This window comes from Apteryx rowi, unplaced genomic scaffold, assembly GCF_003343035.1.
Source record: "Apteryx rowi isolate R43461 unplaced genomic scaffold, aptRow1 scaffold_228, whole genome shotgun sequence".
NCBI classification, from domain to species: Eukaryota; Metazoa; Chordata; class Aves; order Apterygiformes; family Apterygidae; genus Apteryx; species Apteryx rowi.
In genome coordinates this window covers 1,322,075-1,342,521 of record NW_020448619.1, presented here as the reverse complement: position 1 = coordinate 1,342,521, position 20,447 = coordinate 1,322,075, and the positions used below count along the sequence as shown (strand labels likewise).

At 42.6% G+C, this 20,447-nt stretch overlaps 2 protein-coding genes across 6 annotated transcripts in view; one reads left to right on the top strand and one right to left on the bottom strand.

Annotated features, from left to right (window-relative positions):
* The first annotated feature begins 2,313 nt into the window (after window positions 1-2,313).
* DUSP12 (dual specificity phosphatase 12) lies at window positions 2,314-6,918 on the top strand. The gene is made up of 6 exons (XM_026065506.1): window positions 2,314-2,653; window positions 2,732-2,845; window positions 2,944-3,062; window positions 4,576-4,672; window positions 5,439-5,625; window positions 6,206-6,918. Exons 1-6 carry the CDS (start codon window positions 2,355-2,357, stop codon window positions 6,365-6,367), a joined length of 978 nt encoding a protein of 325 aa, XP_025921291.1. The 5' UTR covers window positions 2,314-2,354; the 3' UTR covers window positions 6,368-6,918.
* A 260-nt stretch (window positions 6,919-7,178) lies between these two features.
* The window catches only part of ATP6V1A (ATPase H+ transporting V1 subunit A), a 31,080-nt gene continuing 17,811 nt past the window's right edge, over window positions 7,179-20,447 (bottom strand). For 2 of the 5 annotated variants that reach the window (XM_026065503.1, XM_026065505.1), the window contains 10 exons: window positions 20,206-20,357; window positions 19,245-19,407; window positions 18,028-18,136; window positions 17,129-17,251; window positions 16,926-17,040; window positions 15,434-15,497; window positions 14,472-14,675; window positions 12,435-12,529; window positions 10,996-11,167; window positions 8,931-9,441 (listed from right to left, as the gene is read on the bottom strand). In XM_026065503.1, coding sequence (XP_025921288.1) covers window positions 9,349-9,441; window positions 10,996-11,167; window positions 12,435-12,529; window positions 14,472-14,675; window positions 15,434-15,497; window positions 16,926-17,040; window positions 17,129-17,251; window positions 18,028-18,136; window positions 19,245-19,407; window positions 20,206-20,357 — 1,290 coding nt within the window. In that variant the 3' untranslated portion in view covers window positions 8,931-9,348. Of the gene's footprint in view, window positions 9,442-10,995; window positions 11,168-11,205; window positions 11,422-12,434; window positions 12,530-14,471; window positions 14,676-15,433; window positions 15,498-16,925; window positions 17,041-17,128; window positions 17,252-18,027; window positions 18,137-19,244; window positions 19,408-20,205; window positions 20,358-20,447 lie in introns of those variants that run through there. The other 3 variants (XM_026065502.1, XR_003253433.1, XM_026065504.1) reach the window with 3 other exon arrangements.

Below are 20,447 nucleotides of genomic sequence, written 5' to 3'. Positions count from 1 at the left end.
GGCAGATAACCAGGGCTTTCAGGCTCTCTTATCTCATGCAGGGAAGGCAGGGTAAGGATGCTTGTTGTCCCGCCTTGGGGAGCTAGCTTTACCACACCTCTTTCTAATGAAATCTTACATTTTACCTGTGCTCAGAAACTTGCAAGACAGCATATGGGCCCTTGTGACTATGCTGGGTAAAACTTGCAGCAACACGATAGAGATCATGTTGGACAAAAAAAACTTGAGGAGAAAGTAAAGTGTTGGGTCTTTTGAGACAGGAAGGAGATGATGTGGATCATCTCCTGTGATCATGTGATCGGTGGATGTGTTGCATGGTAATGTTTTGCACATACATCCTGCTAACAGCTAAAGGGGAGTATCCTTATCTACAGGAGAAACAGTAAATGCTCTGTCTCCTTCACCACAGGACAGATCTGAACTTTATGGTGGGCAGTAGAAGTGGCTGCACCAGGATTTCTGCATTGCCCTACAATCTTCAATGGTGTCACGTGTAACAAACCTTGGAATCAAAGATTACCAGAAGATATGTTGCCTCTGTCTATAGTGTATCTGCTTTCAGTGTCGAATACAAATCATAGCCTAGTTAACGGTAAGAGATTAGCACAGAAATCTGTAGTTAGTTACAATTCCTGTTTTGCAACTCAAAATCTACTTGATGCATGGGAGCTAGTATAAAACAGAGGAGTGTGACAGTTTTCAAGCTGGTCCACACATTTGATTTTTAGTGGCAAGAGCTTATCCGGATGCTGCAGACCAGGCCAGTAATTAATTATCTGGGCTGGATTCCATTTTAGATTACAATGAGAAGCATAACCAGTCAATAATGTGAATGACAAAAACATTCACAGGAATGCAAAATCTATGACATTGAAAAAGCACTTACAGTTTAAGTCCCAAATGGGAGGCCTCAATCTAGAAAGAGTTAAAGCTAACTGCTGTTAGCTTTATTCTGCATGTTTACTCCCACTTACGTGGATGTGGTCATGTAACGGATCTTAGAAACAAGCTGATTTCATTTCCCAGCAGATTTTCCTGGGTGGTTGATTTCCTGCAGAAAAACTTAGCTCAAACGAAGATCCTGCTCATAGTGACTATTCTGCAAAGCAGTCAGGTATTACACAGTAAATGATGGCTCCTCAAAGCCCTACTGTTCTGTATTAATTTCTATGCCAGTGATTCACAAACGCTTTCCAGATGAAAACTCCTCTCAGCCTCCATTCGTTACCACACTTTTCATTTACAGCACAGGACTACTTAGAGGAGTAAGGATGGCAGAATTTTAATAAAAAGTTTCGATGCTGGGCTTTCTGGTGCTAACTGCACTCGCCTCCTATCCATTTGTGTATTCTGATCTGCAGTGGAGGTCGCACTCCAGCCGGCTCCAGGCCTTCCTTCTCACTAGAGCAGCCCACTGACTTCATGTAGTTGAGTTACTAGACTAGAAAAACACTCATTAGTCTCTCTGAGAGGAGCTTCAAGCTTTTATAGGTAGCTCATCTCCAAAGTAGAATATTGCCAATGCAAAATACACAAAACATAGTAAACTGGGACCTCAAAAATGCCTGATTAATTTAAAAGTAAAGGATTTTAAGAATAACATATTGGAAGATGTGTTAACAGTATTTCTTCATGTGTTTGCTGAGTATGTGTAAGATCTCCACGTCATACGTTCATGATCTTTCTAACTAGGAGAGCTAGAAATATTTGTGAGTCTCATTATACCATTTGAGAAGTCAGCAGCACTTGACTACACGGCCAGTTTATTGCTTCTCTCTCTCCAGCCCCTTTATTCATCTTGCTAAACACACGTAAAGAAGTTTACTGTTTCCCAATCCCATTCCAAGCAAAAACCTCCTTAGGCAGAAGGGGTAAAATACTATCTGGGGGGAATCTTTGTGAGACTCTACATCCGTCTTCCACATCCAACTTTCACTGAAGAGAACAAACAGAAGTGCCAAGGTCTTTCGATAAGGCAAAACAATACAGCAGGGGAGCGGGAACTGCTCCAGTACTTACATATGTGTGAATATTATTATGTAAATTATTATGAAAACGCTGGCAAGAGAAAAAGAAAGAAGGTTTTTTTTTTTTTTAAACTTCCTGAAGAAGGACCCCTGGCCCGGCTCGGTGCCGTCGCGCCGCGGCCCCCGCTGCCCCCTCGCCTCCCGCCGCGGCTCCGAGCGCCGCCCGCAGCTTCTCGCCCAGCGGCGGCTCCCGGCTGACCCCTGCCGACGGCGCCCGCCCCGCGGCCCCGGAGCGCCGCCATGTTGGGAGTGGCGATCGGGCTCGCCACGCCGGAAGACCGCCATATTGGAGGCGGCATCCTCCCCTGTCGCAGCGGGCCCGCCATTATGGCGGTGGCGGCAGCGGAGGGGGCGCAGCGCAGCGGGATGGTGGCGGTGCTGCCGGGGCTGTACGTGGGCGGCGCCGAGTCGTGCTCGTCCCCGGAGGCGCTGGCGGCGGCAGGGGTGGTGGCGGTGCTGACGGTGGACGCGGAGGAGGCACCGCTGCCGGCGGCGGTGCCGGGTGTGCGGGCCCTGCACGTGCGGGCGCGGGACGAGCCCGGCGCCGACCTGCTGAGCCGCTTCGACGACTGCGCCGCCTTCATCGGCGCCGCGCGGGCCACCGGCGGCGCCGCCCTCGTGCGCTGGTGAGCGGCGGCGGGGGGTGGGGGGCGCGCGGCCCGGCGCCGCCCGGCCGCCGCCCACGGCCCTGCTTTGCCTTGCAGCGCGGCCGGGGTGAGCCGCAGTGCCGCCGTGGTGACCGCCTACCTCATGAAGAGCGAGGGGCTGCGCCGGGAGGAGGCCTACGCCGCCGTCAAGGCCGCCAAGCCCGACGTCGAGTGGGTGCCCGGGCCCCGTCCGAGGGGCGGGGAGCGGCCGCGGGCTCTCGGCCCACTTCCCCGCCCTTCACCTGCCCCGTGCTCTCCCCTGGCCGCAGGGTGAACCCGGGCTTCGAGGGGCAGCTGAAGCTCTACGAGGCCATGGACTGCGCCGTGGACGTGAGCAGCGCCCTTTACAAGCGGTACCGCCTGCAGATGGTCACTCAGAGGTATCCCGGTGAGTACCTCTGCCCATGCTCAAGGGGCAGCCGAGGCAGAGCTGAGCTGGGTTTTGGGAGCGCCCCACCTGTGAGCTGCATCTCGTCACTGAATTCAGAGCTTCGGTGAATGCCTAAAATCTGTTAGAAACTTTTAGGGGCCTCCCAAGGATGGCTGGTGCCAGGTAGGTTGTGCATGGATGTGCTTTGGTCAGTCTGATGGGCTGTGTGTCACATGGCTCTGTGCCCTGATAGACAGCACCCACCAGGATCTGCCTCATGTGCAGTTAATTCAAATTATCTTGGGGACCATGTGCTGTGTTCAGAGGTTTTTGCTATTAATCCATGTACCACTATCCTTGGTCACTAAGCTGGTCTGCTGCAGAATGTGGATATTTTAATTGGATGTGCTTCAGGAAGACCTCTTGTGTCCAGTGTGCTGGATGAGGGCTGCATGTGATCATGATGATGGGCCATGATTCACTGATTAAAAAAAAAAAAAAAAAAAACTTATTGCTGAGCCTATTTACTGTCCTTTTGAACAGGTTGCAAACTGGTGAATATTCTCCCGTAGCTGGAGTTCCCAGCTTGTGACCTTAAATTCTGTGTCCTTAAATGAGCGCGGAAGCGCGTGTCAGAGGAATGCCACTTTACAGAGAGAGCTCAGTGATGGTTTGTTGGCTTTGAGTACTGCTCTCAAAGTAGCTGAGCCTTGAGTTGGCTAGATTAATGTTCACACCATGTTGACTCTAAAGAATCCTAGCTAATCAGTGGGCGGAAAAAAGTCATGTCTGAGACATAAGATCTGTAATGAACTGTTATCTGTATCAAAATGCTGAAACAGTGAAAGTCAACTTTATATAATTGGATTTTTTTTTTTCTTATGTACCTGGCTAGGCAAACAGAAAGTCCTCTAAAAAGAAGTCAAGGAAATTAAATAAAAAGATAAAAGCACAGCTAAAATAACACAAAGTTGAAATCAAGGTATGAAGTGGACTTTCATAGTCTGATATGCAACAGATTGACTGTAGTGGATGTATATATATGTGTGTGTGTGTATGTGTAGTTTTATAATAAAACTTCCCGTATAATTCATCTCAGTGGAATATCTCTCTTGCACTGTTAAATACTGAGTATAATAGAACTCTCTCCCTTATCCTTAGCAGTTTCCATTCATAAGAGTTTCTTTTATTTCTTGTATGCACTAAAAGATTGGAAGAACTGTTCTGACTCCTTCCATGTCTTTGCTCTGCATTTAAATAAGAACATAGAGGAAAATTAAACTATTTTACCATTGTCAAGGCCAAATTCTCGATTCTAGTTCCTTGCATTAAGTGAATCCTGATCTTAGATGTGGTGGGATGAGACTTTTATTTAGAATTTACCTAATGGCATTGGTAAATGAACAAATGAAATGCAAAGAAAGTTTTACCTGCTGTAACTAGGGCAAAGGCACAGTGCTTGTCTTGTTCCACAGAAGTGGATCATGGGTTTATTGATTTGATTCACAACTTCATACTGTCCCCTCTGCAGAACTTCAAGACTTGCCCCAAGAAGTCTTTGCTGTTGATCCAACCAGTATATGTCAAACTCCAAACACGGAGGTTCTCTACAGATGCAGAAAATGCAGGTATTTGAACCTTTTATATTCCCCATTAAAGTAATTTTGAAGTAAACTCTTGAGAGAAAAATAGTCCATGTAAATCAGTGGGCATGTCATTATTTTCAAGATAGGGATAAGAGCTTGTGCAAGTTTCTATACAGTGTGTGACACAGAAATTAGACCAACAAAGGTATTCTATGAAACAAAGCCTTCTCTTTCTTGAAGTTGTGCAGTACTTGTGGAGCCTAAATTGCCAGATTCTATAATCAGGCATAATTCTGCTTGACCCTGTGAAGTTGCTTGCTCTTACACCATAACTTATAGTTTGTTTTTGAAAATAGGTTTCTCAAGAAGAAACTCGTTGTAGATGTTCGGTTTAACTATGTTTTAACTGCCTTTCATGGATTATGTAAAATGAAATCAAAAAATCCTGTTCCCAAAGTGTAGACTTTTTTTCCACATATATGAGCTTAGCATTCATGTTTTAATGGGTAGGACTTGTCTAAAAATAGATCTATAAAAGAAACAACATACAGCTGTGGGACAGAGCCCAAAGCTACGTGAATGACTGCATTTGTTTGTTAAGAAGCAGCCCTAAATGGGGTCAGTGCCTGTTGACCTTTTAGACTAAGTTAAAAAAAATGTAGGATGTGTAATCCTATTTACTTATTGTCAAGAGGTCCATGTCACCATGCTCTATTATAGTCTGTAGGTTTCCCCAGTTAAAAAAAAAATATATATATATATATATATATTTTTTTTTTTTCCCTCTCCCTTCTGTCCTGGTGGACAGGTGCTCCCTATTCCATAGTTCCAGCATTTTGTCCCACATGGAAGGAAGTGGACCAACAGCCTTTGCTCACAAGAGGATAAGAGACTCTACTCAGCTTCATGATCATGGTCGTGATAAATGTACCTCTTACTTCATTGAGCCTGTGCAGTGGATGGAGCCAGTATTGCTAGGAGTCATGGAAGGACAGGTGAAGGGGAGCAAACACTTTATTTTTTTGGATGAATTTTTTTTGCAGAACAAACTGTTTATGTGCCTTGATATGATGGCCCCCCCACACAAGGCCCCAGGTCTTCCAGCCTTAGCTGCATCAGTGTTGCAGCTTATAAGCAGATTCTCAAATGCTGAACACTATTTATAGCAAAAGGAGCCAGTAATCTTGTTGGACAGAGAAGGCTAACAAGGGTGTTGGGTGGGTTTGTTTTCTTTTGTTTGCTTTTTTGTAGTATAAGTGTTTGTGAGACTCTCAAAACCTGTTGCAGTCTCACTGACTGAGGCTAAGAGACTGGTTAAACTGCCCTGGGATTACACCAAGCATGAACACCTGCCTTTCCAGACTTTCCTGTCTGCCAGCACAGCTGCCTGTCACACTCCAGAGCGTGGCAGACAGCAACCATGCCTCTTTAGCTTTTTAACCTGTTTTCAGCCTGTTTAACTTCTTTGAAGTAATAAAGGGAAGGAGCTGGCTCAGTTAAGTTGCTATAGGACTACATTTTAAGTAGGACTGTATTTGAGCATGCCTTAGAATGGGTCATTTGTGTTTCCTGCAGCTTCTGTGTCCCAAATGCACATCTAAGCTGGGCTCCTTCAGCTGGCGGGGTGAGCAGTGTTCTTGTGGCTGCTGGGTGACTCCTGCCTTCCAGATTCACAAAAGTAGAGTGGATGAAGTGAAAACACTGCCGGTTTGTGACTTCCAAGCTGCCAAAACCTGAACTCTGCCTTCCTCAATGGATTTCTTAATGTCCACAGAGCACTGCTGCCTACTTAGTGTATGGCAGTCTGTTTGCCAGGACTGAATTTGTGACTTCCACCCCTTTGTAATGCAGTGGAATTACTTGAACATCTGCTCTATTCTAACTCCATGTCTACATATGTACAGTAACAAAGAACTTCCTTCCAAGAGATGTTATACAGTGATCAAATATATATAAAAATGCCTGAATTTGATAATATGCTGCTATTTACAGAAAGTCACAAATCTGTGTTTTAAAGAGATGCTAACTGGAGTCAGTTTCAGGCTGTGGACAGCAGTACTACTTTACCTTCTGATATGGAAATTCAAAACAGGTTGTCTAAAACATTCAACTCACATTTTAGGAGGTATATTCTACAGCATGATGTACTTGGTGGGGAAATACTTTAAGGCTTAGTTAAGTGCCAGAATTACAATTGTGTTGTAATGTTACATTATCATGCATGGCAGCTACTAGAAGTGAAAGAAAAGTTGTATTTTTATTACAATAAAGTTAGTTATAAAAGTCTACCCCAAGAGTATTTATTACTATAATATATGTTAATACAACTCTTTCTTTCATCTAATGTCTGAGGAAACTATGCAAGCTGTACAGGAATAGGGGAACTCAGGTAAAAGGTCCCTGCTATATCATTTCTTAAAAGTTTAAAGAGGTCCCAAAACTTACAAAGTAAGATTTGAAGCAAGTTATAAGCTTTGCTCATCATATGCTGTCTACACCATTGTGGAAAGACTTTGGTTTGACATAGGAAAATAGGATAGCTAAGACCTACTTTAAATTCATTTTTATTTTCATTGACTCAATTTTTTACACAACTTCCAGCAACATACATTATGAAATATACAAGGTAGAGTAGGCGGCTGAGTTCTGCCCATCTTTTCATTCTTCCCACAGCTGTGGAGGGAAGACTTGCAGTACACAGTGAACATCAGAATCTCAACACTGAAAACTGAGACACAAAACAAAAAGAAACAAAAATATATATGGAACTGGTCACACTTCAGGGCCAGGTACAGCACAATAAATATTAGAACTGCATTATCTTAAACATCTGTTGTAAAGTTTATAACATCCTCTATTTAAAGAAATAAGAACATCTGTTTTCTAGCATGAAATGCTACATAGTGCAGTGGTGAAGGGTATGAACAATGAGGAATCCAGCAAGGACTTCAGTGGTGACTACTCATTCACACGTGATCATTGTTAAAGTAAGCAGCATACACTGAAAGTTTGGTGAACTGTAAACTTAACCATTCACTACCAGAATATTAGCTGGAGTAGCCATCTCGTTTGGGAGAACGAAAAAATATTAAACCTGTGTACATTTCAGCTGGGCTCTCCCTGACAGTGAGGTTGATATAGTGGAAGTGGTAGCATTTGGTCCATAGCAGAGAGCCTGTTGCAACATTACTGTTCAAAGCTGGCAGCTCAGTGGAAATACTTCAATGCAGAATTAACACTTGTGTAACCATGCCACTACAATGATATCACCTACAACAGTTATTGTTTCATGACCATAATAATTTAGTAGATGTCAGGTGGAACCAAGTTGAAGAGAGTGTGCTGCATGACAAAGAAACATTAAATGCCATCTGAAACACAAGTGAGAGTCAAAGACTGGATAGGATGCCAGCACCTTTAATTTCTCTCACTATGCAGCAGTGATGAGCGCTGGCTCTTGAAGTTTGACAGAAAGGCTGCTCTATGCTTACTCCTCATCTCATGCTAGTTTTGCCAATAAACAAGCCCAACAAACAGCAGTTTCTGCTGCCTGATAGACAGTGCTTCCAGAGCACAGTGCATCACAATCAACAAGTGAGAAGTAAATACACTATGTACTTCTCAGCCTTCTCCTCCCCTCCCCCAGAAATTTAGCATCATACGTTCCTTTTATGTGAGGACTGAGGAAGTTTTGTGCCACAGCCAGAGAAGCCAAATGAGTGTGGCAGAGGAGGAGGGTTAAGCACATGCTTCTTTTTTCTAAGAATGACCTGGACATCGCACTGGAAGGCAAGTGTATTGGCATACAGAGCACCATTTAGGAAGGACTGTATTCCTGGTCCATGTAAGTGGAATCACCACAGCTTGTTATGTCTTGTAGTACAAAGCAGCAGTAACAAGCTTCACATACTAAAGCAGCTGAGTGTTGTAAAATTTTACAAGGTTAACTGGAGGCAAAGAAGGAAAAAATCTTTCTGCTGAAAGCTGAGCACCTATGGCTTTCATTTTAGCTGATGCAGAGTCCAACAGTCCTATCTGACTATTAAGTAGGAAAATAAAATTCTATTTCTCCAGTGTACAAAAGCATACTGGATGCTTGTACATGCTCATCTTCTAGTGAGTCCCTTCTTGTTGATAATCCAGAACTACCACATTTCAATACCAGCAACCTCAGCTGAAGGTTGTGGAAGGGACAGCATAGTGAAGAATTGATGTTACTTTTGCTTATATCAACACATCATCAAAATATGGTCAAAAATTCTGTTTAAGAATAGGGACTTTAAGTCATGATGGACACTTAGCAAAGTGCTAGACCTAAATGCCCTTACCACTGCCAGCTCAGAATGTACCACATGACTGCATTAAGGTCTATACCTCCTCCACCAGCACAACTCAATTGGTTGTTTTCCAAGGTAAGAGCCCAGTTACCAAGAGAACTGGGAGAGGGCAAGGTGAAGTGTTTCCCACCCTTGAAGCGTACAACAGCATTTCCTCACTCAGCCAGGCTCATTCACACTTCACTCACCATTTCAGACACACGAAACAAGGCCAAACACAAACTAAGAGGAATGTTTTGTAAAGACACAAGGAGTATGAACAGGGAAACATAGGACTATTATCAACTCAAGTACTGTTGCATCATTCTTGCAAGGTAGGGAAGCTGAGGAGTTGAGATGAGGAATTGAGAGGACAAACTGGAGTAGTCACAGAGGCTGAGTCTAGTCTTCCAGACTGCGAAATGCATTCTGCATATCCTCAAACAGCTGAGCATAGTCCGCCTTGATTTTTGCTTCACCATCTTTGACAGGGTCCTGAAAGACAACATAGCAAATGAACAGATCAATCTTGAAAAGCCTAAGTTACTTAAGATAATCCTGCTCTGCTAGTGCTGTAATTTCTTGACCTCAGGATTTACAACTGCTAACTGCGAAGCAGGTAAAACACCATCTCCACCTTCCCTGCGAGAAGCAATGGTGGTCAAGCTGTGAAATCTGATCAATGTCTTCACCATTCCCCTCTCAGCTACGAGGAAACAGAGAGGACTTAGGTGCCTGGATCGCACTACCTCCTCACTGCCCCTCCAAAATATACACACCACAGGATGCAGGACATTTAAATTCTTATGCCTTTCAGACTATTATCCAGGAAATATAACTTTCCTTTCAAAATTATTACTATACTAGGGGGGCTTCTCCACTTAACATGTATTCATCCTCTGGATCCTGTTTTCAGTCACGCTGCCCACTACTCTGCTCTATACTGGATGTCTTCTGGTGACCAGAGTTTGTTAAAAACATTTTACTTCACCTCTGTCTACATAACCAGCTCTCAAAGAAGCTCATGTGTCCAAGTGTATGTATAGCTTGTCATGCTCTTGATGCTTTGAGAATATATACCAGGGATCTGCTAAACAAGCAGAAACAAGCCAGCACACTGCAGGAATGGGATACACTGGCATGCCAGAACTTTGTTAGTTTAAAAAGTAATTTTATCTCATGGTACTTGTACTTGAAAGATTTGCAATATTGGCCCAATTATAACAAAATAAGCCTCATACTTTACAGAGAACATTTTTTAGCTACTTTAACATAAGAGAGCATCAGAGGTTACTGTCCTACCAGTAACTGCTGGGCTGGCATGCTCTGGATAAGTTTTAAGAACAGGAGCAGGAAAACTGCACTCTAAAAAGATGGCTGCTGAAGCTACCCAGCACAGCTGCTCTAAGCAGCTTGTTCACTCTTTAGCCTGTGATGAAGTTACTTCTCCCTTCCTCTCTTCCTAATTAACCTGCCTTATGTCACAAGCCAACCACAGGGGACATCACATATTACTGCAGGAAACTATCATTTCTTTCCTTAACTTCTGTTTAAGATTGCTAGATTAACACTTCTGTAATTCACTTTTTAGCACATTCCTGGCTTTAAATTTTAGCTGCTTTTACCTGCTAATATAATCTCCTTAGAACATACTATAATTTTACAAGCACCACATCACAAAGCCCAAAACTTAAACAAGAAAGGAGCTTGTACTATTACTATGAATGTATGTAACATAAAAGAGACTACTAAAGGTGGGGTTGCCACGGCTCTGCGGCCAACATCACATAATTAGATTTCAGGAAACCTCCTCACAAGTGTCCTAACCATTCCTGTGCTCACTAAAACCAGTTCTTAAACGTATTCATATTATTGCTAAAAGTCTCTGCTCACAGACCTTTACCTAAGGAGATTGATGACCACCTTCAAGTAACAGCCTTTTAGAGGAGCTGGAAGCTCCCAAAAAGCAGTGCAACCCAGCTCCTTTTTCTAGTACTGCCAACCTGTGGACAGCAAGCAGACAGTGGCTGCCTCTCCTGAAAAACGTACCTTGAATTTCATAGACGTGAGCCTGTAGAGGATTTCACTCATGTTCTCTCGAATGATGGACCACGTGATCTTATTGTCACTCTGGGCTGTGGTTTCTACAGCACGGCGTGCCATGTCGTAAAACGCAATCATATTGGAAAGCATTCCCACTGTTTTATAGAAAGGGCAGAATCTGATGGAACAGAACAGGCGCTGTCAGGTGTTTTGGAACAGTTAACAGGACTAGCTTTTGTGCCTGTCTTCACAACTCTCTCTGGATTCTCACCTGAAAGAAAGTGCTAGCCTACTTTACTCCAGGCATTTTTCATCGAGGCAGTCTATTTCCTTTGACAGCATGTAATAGGTCCCACATTTTTAAATAGGTGCATCATACTATGCACCTGAATAACCATCTTGAAGTAAGGTTTCTGAAACAGCACCCAAACACTGGACAAAACAGGAAAGAGAGTGGGAACCATCACTGCATAAATTTCATGTTTTAATCTGTGTCAGTGCTAACAAGAAAGGGAAACACCAGAGTGTCCAACAGAATTCCTCCCTCCTGTTTCATCCATTATGGGAATAGGCTTCCTCCAAGCAGCCTGGGAGAACCTGACAGCTCTGCAAGTTTCCTTGCTCACAGGAAAGGGAACATTTCTATGACAAGACCACTCCAGGGGCTCCACACACAAGAAGTTCCTTTCTTAATGGATAGATGACTGTCATGGAAGGTACCTCATTATTATTTTATTATTTATACACTACATTACGCTACTGTCTGTGCTTCCCTGTTTTATATAAGCATAACTGCCCTAGTAACCCAGTCAAAAGACAGACGCCATCGCAGAACGATGTAGGTCTATGATATTAGAAATGAAATACTTCAAAATCTCATGATTTGCCTGGGCTGGGGAGCAGAATGAAGCTCAAAAGGCTCCTTGGCAGGCAGTTAAAACACAAAGATGGCATAGAAAGAAGCAAAGCAGAGATAATGAACATGGCACTTGATGGAAAAGAATCCAGCAAGTTGTTGATCAAAATTGCTCAAGAATCATGCAACAGTGACTGAAAGCAGATTCTTGCAGTCCCCCGTACATTGCTAGAATAAATGGAACAACCTTGGGTGTTGTTTGAAAAAACTGGAACTAAGTGGTCCTCCTCTCCTCCTCCTAAGGGATTTCATTTATTACTTGACATGCTATTGCAAAAATATTGGCCAACTGAGCAGAACTCATACCAGTGTATGAGGACCTGAGAAAATCAGGGAGTGACTGCATTAGAAAAAGCATGCCTTGCTGATAGGACAGCTTGAATACTCTGTTCAATGTCCTACCTACACACAGTTCTTCTGTTTCTTTATGGCAAGAAAAATTCATTTCTGCACTGACCAGTTTCCAAGATAACTGCCTAAATGCAGAATATGCAGGAACCAGAGGGCACAGTGGCCATTCAGATCTCACCTGTCATAAGGCGTATAACCATTCTGTTGCAAGAAGTCATCTTTTATCAGCTTGGCAACTTCTAGGGTAATTTTATCTGTTTCTGCCAAGGAAGCCTAGAAAAGTAAAGTACATTGTTACTTCAGTACCCAAGGCCACGCTGTGTTCTGGCCAAGAACCTTTACCTTTATCAGTAACTGTGTTCTTCCCCTGCCCTCTTAAGATGGCTTCCAGCAGAATACCATCTTTTGGGTGTTTCCCTGCTATAGAGCTGCCAATTTACACAACAGCAAGATTAAGAGGGGCCAAACAGTCAATAAGTCTACTTTAAGTCTATCTGATGTTAAAAAAAGGAAAGCAAGTTTACTTCAAGGTGTAAAAGAGCCACTGAAGATGCACACAGCTCTGCTATGAGATACATGAAAATATTATCTCTTTGTATACAGAATTAAATTCATTTTTCCCTTCCTCAAATCCTTATGTCCATGAAAGAAAAGCTAGATTTCAGCATTTTATATTAATTAGTAATACTATGGATTTGATACTAGCCTCTGGAGTTAGCGATGAGTTTTCCCTGTTTGGCATTTAATAAAAGTAAAGGAGTTGATGACAAAGTATGTTATATTGCACAGAACAGCCGCAACACTGCCACTGCTATTATTGGCACCACAGGCCACTCTTACCTACCTACGTTTTCCTTTTGCTAAAAGAGGCAAATTGCTTTTTAAGTGTCCCAGCTTGCTCACTAGACAGGAATTTTGGACTATCTTTTGTCAGGAGACTATGACAGAATTCAGAGCTAAGAAGAAAAAAAAAGTAACATTGTTTTTCCACAATTCCCCCTTTCTAAAGGTTTGTTGTTGTTAGTAGCCAACCCCAGATCGAAAGAAACTCTTAAAAGATAAGATCTTTGAGAACACAATCACCAACTCTAGTACTTCTACAGTGGAAATAACACTTATAGCTACAAGCACTGCCCTATCAATATCACTTCCACACCAAGGAACTGATTCTACTCTGTTCTACAGACTAGTCTTTTAGAACATGTTTTTTTGTAAAGAAACTGCAGAAGGCCCTAAGATCACATTTCCTTTTCTTCCAAGACACACAGAGAAGAGAGTCCTGCTAGGCGAGATCTGCTGCAAGTCATCTTGGTTTGGCTAGAACACCAGTGAATGGGAAGAATGCCAGGATCCAACTTTCTCCAAACCACTGTAGTTAATACATGTTACCACACATTAACACCACCTTAAAGGTCAACATAGCTCAGCTGAACATCACAGGGTTAAATTACTGTCAAATATGTGTTAGGCACCTGTCAATTACCATATTTACTGTGTTAAGCTGAAACAAGGACAGTTTTTACTGGGTTCCTTTTGATAGCTCTCAGGGGAAACTTTCCTGCCCAAGTTTAGCTTTCTGTCCAAAACAGTGAAGGGAATGAAGGAAATTAAAGAATGCCTGTAAAATGGAGCCATATGTCAGGTCACGGGTCTCCACAGAGAAACTGGGTAATCATAAGTTTTTAGAAAAAGCAGACATTACTCCTGTTTCAACAAGTCAGCTTGTAAATGCCAACACATACCTGTTCTGCTGCTGGTAACATGGTTTCTGATAAATTGCAATTCCTTAGACTACTTCAAAAATAAAGATCAGCCTGCATCATTTCTATTCCAAGGATTACTTCCAATGGAGTACTACTATAGGTTGCAACGAATGGCATTTCAGCAAGATTTGGACATTGAAGTGAGTGAATTTTCTTAACTCCAGCACCAGAAGCCCTGCCATCTAGTTCACATGAGAACACCAGCATAAAGGCAAGGTTTGTCAGACCTATAAATGTATTTGTCACTGGGAGTCAAACAACATGCAAGGAAGTTTGAATAAAGCACAGCTACGGGCAGGTGAGTCTGATCATCTCCCAAGGTCCATTTGCCTTCCTTCCACACTGCAGTATCGATCAGGTCTGGTCTAGGACACGGTAAAAAGCTCCTGCTAGCAGTAAGGAAATGGAGGATAGCTCACTGACACTGCATTTCCTCAAAGCTGGATGCTCACCTTCCCCACAAGCTGCACAATCTCTGCAAGATCCTCCTCTTCCTGCAAGATCTCTTTGGCCTTTGTCCTGAGAGGGACAAACTCTGTAAAATGCTTGTCATAGTACTCGTCCAGGGCACGCATGTATTTGCTGTAACTGATCAGCCAGTTGACAGAGGGGAAGTGCTTGCGTTGTGCCAGCTTCTTATCCAGGCCCCAGAAAACCTGTCAAAAAACAGAGAGATCAAACAGTGCCCCTCTCAGAAGCAAAACAAAAGAATCAGTTGAAGACAGTACAAAATTCAACATGGCACATCCGAGCAAGCACAACAGGGCAAAGGCTATCATAGGTCTTCAGACAAAAGCCGGGGGGGGGGGGGGGGTGTCCCTTCTTATGCTAACTTAACTATACAAGGAACTTTCGAATATACATCTCAAAAGATGGTGCATCTTTTAAGCTGAATATGGTTTATTCAACTTGAGACTCTTCATGATGGAGGAGTCAGCACTGCCAGAGATAACATCAATACCGGAATCTAAGTGAGGGCCTATTAAATAGAACCCCTTTTCCCAAAACAGGGATAGGGAATCAGTTGCAAGATTCCCTTCTCCCAGTCATCTGCTCAGAGGATTTGCTCATGGTTTCAATGCACCTGTTCATAGCGGTTCACTTTCTATCCTAGCTGAAAGTGGCCATATTGAAAGCGCAGTTAAGAGGGCAGGAATCAAGAGACACACAAATATTCCTGAGCAGTCAGCATGGAAGGAATTGTCACTGCTTCCAAAAGAAACAAACATATCAGTTCAGAGACCATCTCACAAGGTCACCTTTTATGCTGTTAAAACATTTTAAAAAGCACCTACAAAACTGCCTGTGTCAAATCAAAGCTCTCACACCACAGCCACTGGCATTAATGTACTGGAGCACAATCATTCTGAGTCTAACAAAGTGGACAGATCAGCTGCAACATAATGGAACGTACCTGAACAATGCCCAAAGTAGCAGATGTGACAGGATCAGAGAAGTCACCACCTGGGGGAGAGACACTAAGCAGGAAGAGAGAAGAAAAAGTCATAAGAATTGCTCTCAGATTTAAGCTGAACCACCCAAAACATGACTACACAGCTCAGTGACCATGGAAACCAGAATAGCCAATGCTATTCCAAACCAGTAATAGATTACAACCTTCCACTGCAGAAGGTTTGATACCTATCCACGCAAGCGTACATCAAACATACCATGCAATAGTTATCTTGATACTGCCGGTCAGTTACTGATATACAATTCCAGTCACTTTAGCTCCAGGCAGTAACTCAGGCTTGGATTATCAAACCATACCTCAATCAGAACAGATTCAGTGAGCATGCTGATAGGACAGCTTGAAACACAGCACAATGTTTATTTTACGGTGAACAATATCCCAGTTCAAAATTGTTATCTCAGATAAATATCAGATATTCATCTATATAATAACCACTTTAAGTTCACTTGGCATCCTAATACATGCCTGCCCAAAGAAAGAAAAATCTTTCAACCTCAAAAGCAGCTGCACTTGTGTGCTTATATGGTGGACAGCAGAATTCATCAGAATAGATTCTAGGCGTTCTTGCAGATGCTAGACACTCTCCTAAAAACCTAGGGGGGAAAATGCTACTTTGCCCACAATACGTTACACAAATCAATACAGCCTAGAAGAAAGTGGAAGTTTGCAGTTTGCACTGCTGCAAGCCACCTATGATGTCATTATCTCAAAAGAGAGAAGGTGATGATGGTCCATTTTCCCTCCTCTGCCCCAACAAAGTTTCAAGTGCGTCTGTCTCATTTTTTCATCCTCTGCATTTTTTTTCCTTCATTTTGATCATTCTTTGAGTATAATTTAGTAATCAGTGAGGAGGGGTTCAGGACTGTCACCATGGTCAACACTACACAGGAACGCTTTTCAAATTTGATGTTCCCATCTTATATTTAGCTAAGAATTCAGTGCACCATAGATTATACGTCTGTGGAAGACAGTGCTTTTCACAGCCCATCACAGCTTGAGATATGCTGGTTCCTGTAATTCTACTCTATTAAAACAAGGGAAACAATTCATTATGCCCCCAGTCACACACATGCACGCTACTGCTCTGCTAACTGCCTCTTCTCTCCTGCTGAGCCTGGTTTGACATACTTTTCAGTGACAGCACTAATGATGGTTCTCCCTGAGGCACTTGCTCCCATCGCTGCAAGCGACTGTGATTCCACACCTCACAGAACTACCTGTCCACATTCATTCTTTCTGCCCACATGCACAATTTTGCTGTAGTTGAGGGTGAAGAGACACTAAGCATCTACCTGCTCATTCACAGATTCTTAGTTCTGCAGCTGCAAAGAGCAACGAGACCTTCTCATAATCCAAGAAAGAGGTACTTTGAAAAACAAAAACAGACAGGAAGAATGGCAGTCCATGCAAAGCAAAGAAATGCAACACTCACGCTCCAACAATGCTGACACTGCCTTCCCTTTCAGGATTTCCCAGACACTTCACTCTGCCAGCTCGCTCATAGAAAGAGGCCAGACGGGCACCGAGGTAGGCTGGATAACCGCTGTCTGCAAGCACCAACACACAGAAACAGAGTCAAAGACTCGGAATTTAAAGGACATATTCACAAGACTAGATTCAGAAAAAACTACTCACCAGCTGGCATTTCAGCCAGTCGCCCTGAGATTTCTCTGAGGGCCTCAGCCCATCGGGAAGTAGAGTCTGCCATCATACTGACATGGTAGCCCATGTCCCGGAAATACTCAGACAGTGTGATTCCTAGAACAAAGACAACAGCATATTGCAGGATACAATTCAGACGGGAATTCCAGACTTGTACGTTGTCACTCAGAGGCAAGTAAGCCTCTGTAAGTTAATTAAGTTTACATTCTGATGGCAGAGACTGAAAGCTATTCCGTCTTGCCCACAAGATCATTTTCACAATGTTTTGGTTTACTCTCTCTCTCCCCCCATTTCTGCTTATCAACCACTCTGGCTCATCTTTCATTCCTGGATATTTCTTTGAGGAGACAGGGCAATGTCACTTATGCTACTTATTGCAGAAGAGCCTCTGCTTATAGTAAAAATGTCTCCTTCCCTTTCAAACTACCAGAATACAATCATGAGAAGTCATAAATTATCTGACAACTGTTTATCAAAAGTATTTAAAAATCTCTAAGAGGCTGCAAAGGAAAGAAGGCTAGCCTGCCAACTCAGGGAATATTGCTCCTGTCTGTTAAATGGCTGTATTTGTCAGCAAAAAACTATTCATAAAGAACAAAAGTTTACGTAATTAATGAGGGCAAAAGCACATGAGACATGGTGTGATAAATTCACCTTATAAGCAGGAATTAACTTGACAGTTAGAAATCATGGTTATATACAAGCAAGCCAAATTCAATCACAACATTAGGACTTCATGCAGGCAAAGTCTAGGACTGATTCTTCAAAACTAAGCAGGTTTCCTCACACCCACTACCTCAGGAACTGAAAATACTAGAGCATGTTGGTATGCTCTACACACACAGCCTTTATGAGCCTCCTGTAAATCTTACCAGTATAGATAGAGGCCTCTCTGGCAGCCACAGGCATGTTGGAGGTATTTGCTACCAGAGCTGTTCTCTTCATGATGCTTTCTACCTTGCCATCAACCTCCATTGTTAGCTAAAATACAAGAAAAACAGGCAACTGTGTCAAATTTTTTTACTATATTGCTCTCCTTATTCCAAGATACTCTCCTCATAGCTAGTCTAACAAGAACAGTGACTAGATTCAAGATTTCAGGCTTTTATGCTGTTTTGTCTCCCAAGCTGAGCACAGCATACCTCAGCCTCATCTTATCTTCTGCAACTGTCAGTCCCTATTAATCCCCCCTCTCACCACAGACAAATAGGTAGTGACAAATTTACTAGGCTGTAAGAGCCAAAAATCTTAGCTTCCTCTCATAAGTTCATTGGGGAACATAGAGCTTTTTCTCCCGCATACCAATCTGAGTTCATCTTTGGTAACCAGACATGAAATGACATACATAACACAGATGAAGTCTCATGAGCACCTGAACAATAGAACTGATATTGGTGTAGAATTATATTTAAGAATATCCTTGGATTTACATTTTTCATGGCCACCCCAGCTTGACATTCTTATCTTGCAGTCAAACACACCTAAATCTTTTACCTCTTATTTCTAACAGTGGAATTTCAACCTAACAGTCCAGACTATGCACTTTCCCTAGTTTTATAGAAGATTTTTGCCAGACTAATCCAATAACATCTAGCTACAGATAAAAACTAGTAAACCTATGGTGTCTTTTTTATTATTAATCAGACACTTACTATTTCCTTCAGAAGGTATTCTAAAGCCTAAAACATCAAGCTGATGTCTTGTAGTGGTTTGTATCATTACTCTGCACCATATAAATACAGATGATGCATTTGCTATACTTGGTTAAGGTAAAAAAGTTAAAGAGACATTACCAGTAAAAGGTAACATCCTTATAACCCTGCTAAATTACACAGGCATTCATTTTGGCTTTGTTTTAAAACAAGAAGGTACACCCAAACACTAGTCCAGATGTTTCTTGAGGCACCACTGAAGTCATTCTTGAATGAGCCAAAAGTGATTTCTGCTACTACAGCCAAAGCTTACAGCAGAGGACCCAAGAAGATCGTTTCAAGTCACTACAAAAATAAGATATTTATCCAGATGCAATAGCACTACAATAGCAAGTCTCTCTCAGAAGGTTTACTCTCCAGGAATTCTCCATACTAACCTCAGGGAAATCTCTCAGTACTTCAGACATTTCATTTCCTCGTTCTCCACAGCCTACATAAATGATGACATCACTGTTGGAGTATTTTGAGAGAGACTGCGAGATCACAGTCTTCCCACAGCCGAATGCCCCAGGAATAGCTGTTGTACCCCCTTGTACACACCTGAGTAAAGAAAAGGGACTCTGATTTACAAGGAGCTCCAAAACAGAAAAATGCTTATTAGAATATGTTTTCTAAAAAACTGCCTAAATAAAAGCAGAATGACAAGAGTCACATTCAGTATTCTGAGTGAGAAGCACAGAGGTATTTCACTAAACCCAAAGACTCAGGGAACAAACTAATCTTTCCTTCTACCGCCCTTTAAGCATATGAGTTATGTTGGGACAATGTCTAGACTTTCAGGCTTGAAACACAAAGCAGTTTTCACAGCTGGAAGCCCTGATGGAATGCAAAGACTAAAAACATCAAATGTACTAAAATAAGCTTTTTAAGAAGGAGCACAACATTTTAGGACCAAAGTAATTGAACTCAGTGCCTTAGAAGTTGGCTGCTTAAACTAGTATCCTGAGATACAGTTAAGTGCTCCAGTTTTCATAAGTGGTGACTCCAAAATCAATGGAAACTATCCTCAACACCACGGAAAGAGATCCTGCTCATGTGCCCAAATGTAGATATGCTTGAAAGTCCTAGCCTTTCTGTAGATCCTGCATCATTATTTTAAGTTTGCACTTGTCAATTCTTTTCTGGATTAAACACACTAAACTATCTTGCTGCACTTTTCTTCCTTTTTCCATTGGAGATTCTCTTGTCAGATAAAAACGTAAGTATTTTGACTGAATATTTTTTAAGATTATGCTGTGGTACATAGAGGAGGTTTGGGGTCTGTTTGCCCTCCCCCCCAAAGAAAGAATTCTTATACACTAGAACATAAAAGCTTTCAGAGCCTCAGGTGGTACTTACGGGAAGAGCGCATCCAGGACCCGTTGGCCAGTTAACAAAGGATGATTGGCTGGTAATTTTTCAGTAACAGGACGGACTTGACGTACAGGCCAGACCTGAACCATAGTGAACTTCTCCTTCACACCTTCAAACTCCAGCTCTAAGACAACATCCTAGCAGGGAGCAGCAGACATAAGCAAACAGCTATACGCTGGATTAGCACGCAAGTTTTCATCCCAACAGCTCTGCACGGCTAGGTCTTT